At 48.9% G+C, this 6,361-nt stretch overlaps 1 protein-coding gene across 5 annotated transcripts in view; it reads left to right on the forward strand.

The window, feature by feature from the left end:
* The window catches only part of SKA2 (spindle and kinetochore associated complex subunit 2), an 8,950-nt gene extending 3,496 nt beyond the window's left edge, over positions 1 to 5,454 (forward strand). Inside the window, exons 1-6 of one of the 5 annotated variants that reach the window (XM_044430132.1) lie at positions 1,004 to 1,587; positions 2,500 to 2,755; positions 2,930 to 3,019; positions 3,177 to 3,353; positions 4,098 to 4,181; positions 4,554 to 5,454. In XM_044430132.1, the coding sequence (XP_044286067.1) occupies positions 2,969 to 3,019; positions 3,177 to 3,353; positions 4,098 to 4,181; positions 4,554 to 4,592 (351 nt within the window). In that variant the 5' untranslated portion in view covers positions 1,004 to 1,587; positions 2,500 to 2,755; positions 2,930 to 2,968 and the 3' untranslated portion in view covers positions 4,593 to 5,454. Of the gene's footprint in view, positions 1 to 1,003; positions 1,588 to 1,883; positions 2,756 to 2,929; positions 3,020 to 3,176; positions 3,354 to 4,097; positions 4,182 to 4,553 lie in introns of those variants that run through there. The other 4 variants (XM_044430130.1, XM_044430129.1, XM_044430133.1 and 1 more) reach the window with 4 other exon arrangements.
* Positions 5,455 to 6,361: the final 907 nt, after the last annotated feature.

Raw genomic sequence — 6,361 nt, forward strand, 5'->3', positions numbered from 1 at the left:
AAAGCCCTCCTCTGAGTACCCACCCTCCTAATTTCTTTCATGGAGGGCTCCCGGAGAAGGGCCTCTCCCGCCGATCTCAGGGGGCGGCTGGGCATATATGGATGTAAGCGCTCCTTCAGGTAACCAGGACCCAAGCCGTTTAGGGCTTTATAGGTCATCACCAACACCTTGAATTGGGCCCGGACTTCAATGGGGAGCCAGTGAAGCTGACGGAGGACTGGAGTCATGTGACCATAATGCCCAGTCCCCGTCAGCAGCCTGGCAGCTCTGTTTTGAACCAATTGAAGTATCCGGACCGTCTTCAAGGTTTATGCATTTGAAGGTGCTTCTATCAAAGTGCCAGCATTCGAAATCACCTGTTGGAAGAGCAGTTTTCAAATTTGGTTTTAAAAATATTCTGTGCCATTTAAAATGGAGACCTACACACCTTAATGGCCTATTGCTGTCACAAGGGAGAGGAGGACCAGCAGTCGATTGGACTTGACGGCCGAAAACCTTTAGGGCAAGCTGGAAGGGACGCAGCCTGCGAGCCTGGAGAGCAATCGGTGTGTTTGGGGTGGATTCAGATGCCTTTGCAAATAAACTGTTTGGCTGACATCTGCGGAACTGTGGGCACAGGTGCCCTGGGGCGGTGCTGGCGGATTATGCTTCTTTCATAGGTGGCATAAAGGGAGGAAGTGGACCTGGAGCACCTGGTTCCACTGTCCTCCACGAGCGGGTGGCTGTGGGATCTCCTGTGTGTGTCTTTATGCCGCTGTTCTTATTCGGCCTCCCTCTGACCCAACAGAGCGAACGTTTCCTTTCCAAACAGTGATCTTTATTACAGGGCCCATTCTTATTGTGGGAACGTTTTGCCAGCTCTCCCATCCTTTCACGCCACGGTGTTCTCTAATGCTCCCCTGTGCTTTTTTCCTTGCAACGACCTGGTTCTGCCGCGCTCTGGATGGCAAGAGGTGTCTGTCCACTGCCCTTTTTATGTTGTACTACTAGTGAAAGTGCACATAAAGCAGTGCAATGTTAAAAGGGCATTGGCCGGCAGTGCTCAGTCAGCTAAAATGCAACTTGATGGGAAGCGTGAGCTCTTTTCCTTTTCTTTTTCAATTGTGTCTAGCATGGGGGTGGGGAAACCCCGTACACCTGGGGTCCTTCAGAGTAGTTGTCTTTGTGCACAGTGTTGTTGAAGTGTTACAGCAGCCTGGCAAAGAAGGCCAAATGATCACGAGCCCCTGCGTGCTGGCGGCCCACCTGTAGCACGGCGGCAGCCTAAAAGAAGATGGATCACCTCCCCCCGCCCGCCCTCATTTGTCCAAACCTCCCTGGGCCTGCACTTCCTGAGGCAGCCCTTTCTTGTGACAGACAAGGGGATGCTTACAAGCCTGACACGCAAGAGTATGCCCCCACAACACACACACACACACACACACACACACACGTCTTCACATGGGCCCTTTCAGCCAGCCTGCGCTTGCGAGCCGTTGTGCGGAGGTTCCTGCCTGCAGCCGTGGGCTTCTCCCCAAATCCTGCACCGGTGTCTTCCACTGAGAGCAACGGACTGCGGAGGAGTTGCGAATAGCTGGACGCAAGGAGGTAGGTGTGTGTATCCGGAGGGGCGTGATTTGGCTAGGGGGGCTCCCCAGCTCCGCTTTGGAATGAGTGGGATTTGGCCTACCATGGGGAGATTGTTGGGGAACCTTGGTGATCTTACCAGAGGGTCCCCCTTTTATTTCTTGTTTGTTTTTGCTGTGCTGCCTCCTCGTTCTTACGCTTCCTGCAACGGATGCCTTGTGCCGCTTCCCTCGGAGCATCTTGCTGCTGACGAGTGCTCTGACTTCATTGCACTACTGTACTTCCCAGCTAGCAGTGCAATAGTATTGTCAAAGCACCTGCAAGCAGAGCCTGCAGCAGCAGCAGCAGCCTCGCGGCTTGTGTTGGCCTCTCCAGAGCTGTGCAAGGGGATCGAGACCAGGGCTTGGAGACGTGTGCATTTGCTCTATAGCCACTTGGGAGGGCCGCAGGCTTGAACGGGGACCACCTCGAAGGGAAGGCCCTGCTCAGTGAAAGGATTTCGTGGAGGAGGGTTCTGCAGAGAGAACGGGTCTTGCTTTCAGCTCCTTCCAGACGGCTTTCTGTCTTTCAAGCTGCCATCGATTCTGTTCATCCCCCCCCACCCCCCGCTTTTAGTCTGGCCACTGGTTCAGCCCAAAGGCTGCTCGTCACTGATCCCTAAACTGCAGCTTTGGCTGAGCAATGGCGATGCGAGTTACATCTGGTAATTTGGCAAGCATTCCCCTCGACAGAGGCTAACGCTAAACTCTGAACCAAGCTGGCAGCCCGTAACCATCTTCCTTGGTGTGTACAGAACTCATGCAATTAAAATGCTACAAAGGTGGGTTTGGGGGGATAGCTTTTTGCCAATGGAGCATGTGTATCATGGTGACATGGACACAATTCTGTTCTTCCATCTCTCTCCCCGAAAGCTCATTTCTTGCATATTTTCAGGCAAAGCTGGTCCAGCTTAGGCTGCCCTTACAGGAATGCGATTGGAGCATTGTGCCCTCCAGAGCTGATTCCACTGTTTGGGCCGATGGAAGCCCTGCAGGTGGCATATCATGAACAGCAAGCCGTTGGCACCGAGCTGAACCCTGCGGCTGTAACGGCGTTGATGGCTGAGGGTAGCCCGTTGTAGTAACAGTGGGCGCAGAATGAGACGTTACAGGTGTGCCTTACAGTCTGTTGAGAAGAGGGGGGAAAGGAGGTAAGAAAGGGAAAGATGGGCCCTCAGATTGCCAGGCCCCTGTGCACAGGTGGGCCTTGTGGGGCGCTGTCACAGGCTGAGGGCAGTCATTTGCACGGCAAAGCCAAAACGAGGGCTGTTTGATCCAAAACGTGTCTGCAGTGGGATTGTGATTGATCATTTTGGGTGTTTTAGTTCCAGAAAGCCGAATCTGATCTGGATTATATTCAGACAATGCTGGAGTTTGAAATAATGAAAGAGCTGCCTGATGGACTGTCGCAAGAGGTACCGTGCTCAGAATCACATTCTTTCTCTGTGTATTTGTTTTGAAGCACTGTTTTTGTGGCCTTCATAGAAAGGCAACAATGATCTCTCGTCCAGATGTGCTGGCTTCCTTCGGCTCTCCCACCACAAGTCTTTTTCTTATTTCCTCTGGTAACAGGAAAACCCCCTGGTCCTCATTCAGCAGCTGTCAGCGCTGAAGTCTCGTTACAGGGCACTGTGCGAGCAGCTTGAAAAGATTTCCATAGAGCGGCGAGATTCCATGCGCTCCATCCGTGTGACTCTTGCTAAAACAGTGCAGCTTGTTCAGGAGATACAGCACCACACCGGCATGGAGGTAGCGTTTTGGATTACCCCTTCTCACTGCCCGTACTGTACGCGTGTGCCTCCTACAAGCTTATTAGGCATTCCTCCATGGGAGCGCAGTACAGAGAAGGGTCCAACGAGCGTGACTGCTTGCAGGATGCAGCCGCAGGTACGTGTGGTCAGTGCTGGGCCTTGGCACTGCCCTACACAGAGTGGGCCAGAGCTCGGCTAAGCCCCGCACTGCATGCTGGAGCAGGGGTGGACACGCCTGGTAACCATGCAGCATCCGCTTGGCTTTTCCCTAGAACCAGAGGCAGTGGTGGAGTGGAGCCAGGGGCGGCATGGTGGCTCCGCAGCCGGGGAGTCAGGTGTGCCCTGCTGCGCACTGAGATGACACATGTGCTCAAGCTGGCCAATGGCATCGATGCAACTGCTATAACGTGTATTACTTGACACTGCGGCACTGCTGAGCGTTGGAAGCTCTTGCCAAACTGCTGCAAAGTCTCCCAAGCCCCGCTGGTAGATCCTAATTGGCCTCTGGTCCGCTCCAGGACACAAGCCGGGATTTATTTATTTTATTATTACAAAATACGGCAATTCCTGGGCAGTGAAATAGATGCGGACCGATTTTCTCAAAAGTGGGGAAGTGCAAAATGCTCATTCTATGAATGGTTAGTTGGTTGCGCCCAGCATGGATTCCGCATGAGGTTCTTGTGGACCTGGAGCTGCAGAAAATTACGTGGACCTGCCTAAGGAGAGCCTTCCTTTCACCTAGATTTCGCCTCTGTCTCAAGAAGAACAGCTCGCAATGCAACACTTGATGCTCCAGACTCGTGAAACAGAGGCACCAACCAAGCAGGTATTTCTGACTCATGAGATTTGCCTTTTGTGTGTCTGTATTTTTGGCTGGCTGGAGGTAGAACTGCTTTCACCAATTCTTCACAAACATGAACAGCTGTACCCTCCTGGCTGAATGCCAAGATCTTGCCCAAAATTTGTGCTCTTATTTAAACCTTCTCAAGAGCCTCACAACCAAGGAATCCACCCTTTGGATAGGCAGCAAGGTTTGATGCTTCTTTAGTCATTAATGAAATCTGGTGAAAATCTCTGAAATAGTTGATTGCTGCAGTTTAGAGCAACTTCTTCTAAATGCGAATTTGTTCTTTGAGAGGGAATATGAAATGTTTATGATTCTAAAGAACTACTGAGTGTCACATGCTTTTTTCCACAGAACTGTTCAAAGGAACACGAAATTCCCGATGCAAGGTGAAAAAACCTAAAAGGAGTTCTGCACTCGAAGCTGACAAATGTATAAATGTTTGTGCCTTTTAAACTGTGGGTTACTGTGGCTATATTTTTGTATGTAGACCCCAAAATGTGATCAGTAATTTGTCTAGGTGGTAGAGATTATTGTTATGTGGGGTGATGATACCGTATCTGCATTGAGGCTTCAGTTGCTAAAAGATGCTTGCCATCATTATGCCATAGCAATACTTTGTTATATCTACATGCATCTTTATGACCTCCTTTAAGTGACAGATTTTGAAAGTTAGTGCAAAGTATAAACCACATCAACATTCCAGAAGAATGACAGTGTAAAGAACAGAGAGATGCACTTGGATAGCTGTGGGAGACATCTCTGCTGTGGAATAACTTTCAAACAGTATTTTCTTATGTTGCACCTTGGTTATATGAAGGCCATAGCAGAGAGAGATTTCCAAAATATGCATTCCAAGCTATGGAAGAAAAACCAGTTTCTTTCTCAAAAGACTACTTCATTATTCTCCTTTCTCAAAAGACTACTTCATTATTCAGATGTTTCTACCTGATTGATTTCAGTGGGGTGGGAATTGACGACCATCTCCATTTCTTTCAGTGCCCCTGTTACTTATATCCCGGACTGCAGTATGTGCTACTTGTGCCCCTTTGCAGGCTACACAATTGATGGAAGTTCTGCATTGTCTGTCCTTCTTTCACCTTAGTGTGATGTTTGGACAAATGGTCATTTGGGGTGGTGCTTTTCGTATAGTCAAAGCCATATCTGTGAACCTTGAAACAGAATCTAAGTTTAAATATTCTCCTTCACTTTAAAAATACGTTAGGAAAAAAATAAACCTAAGTGTATAACAGCATGAACTTGTGTTCCTTTAATCTGGTTCGCTGGCCACCACTTCGGTTATTATTTTGCAGGGCGGGGGAGGGTCCAAATTACATTTATTTCCCCTCCAGCCTATCTAACCTGTTTTGTGCAAAGCTTCGAGCGTATGAACAAACAATGCTTAATGACCGTGGTACTGTGGAGAGAATATTCGTGGGTTTAGGGGAAAGTAACTGAGTGGGTTGGAGAAGCACAGTCCGGTGAATTATTTCAAGTGGGCAGGTGAGGATTCAGGTGATAATCCAGGTGACCTGGTGGTGGGTGCTATGGTTGAGTGTAAAGCAGAAAGGACGAGCCATGGGCAACCTCTGCTTTGAAGAGGTAGAAGAAAGTGCCTGCTATGCAGGCTTGGCCAAAGTTTTGTTGTAACAACCAAGCTACAAGCCTCCGGAGGCACAAGCATTGGTCCTGGAGGTGTTGCCCTGCTGATTCAAGGATCCAAGAAGCTTCAAAGCCATCTAGGTGCCTACGAACTGATATTCCAGCTGGATTTGAGTTTCTTGGAAGGTACAATGTTCATATTAAAAAACCTGTTCACTGAAACAGGATCTGCTAAAGATTGCATCCATAAGGGAAGCTAACAGTTTTAAAGGAAACGGTTCTTTTCTTTGCCAATTTGATTAAGTAGCTTATGCTGCCAAGTCTCCATTCTAGTGCAGGGTTTGGTTTTTGTCCATATGATTAGTTGAACACGTTTGATTAGTGTTGTGTGCATTTTAGCCCAAAACTGTGTGTCACCGTTTTCAGTGGGAGTTTGAGCACAATCTTACAACTTATTTATTGTTGTAAGCTGTCCTGGCATGTCTCAAAGGATGGGGTATAAATATTTATTTATTTAAAACATTTCTATGCCGCCCCCCATCGCAACAAAGCCTCGGGGC

The sequence above is a fragment of the Varanus komodoensis genome, unplaced genomic scaffold, assembly GCF_004798865.1.
Source record: "Varanus komodoensis strain SLA01 unplaced genomic scaffold, ASM479886v1 scaffold20_1, whole genome shotgun sequence".
NCBI classification, from domain to species: domain Eukaryota; kingdom Metazoa; phylum Chordata; class Lepidosauria; order Squamata; family Varanidae; genus Varanus; species Varanus komodoensis.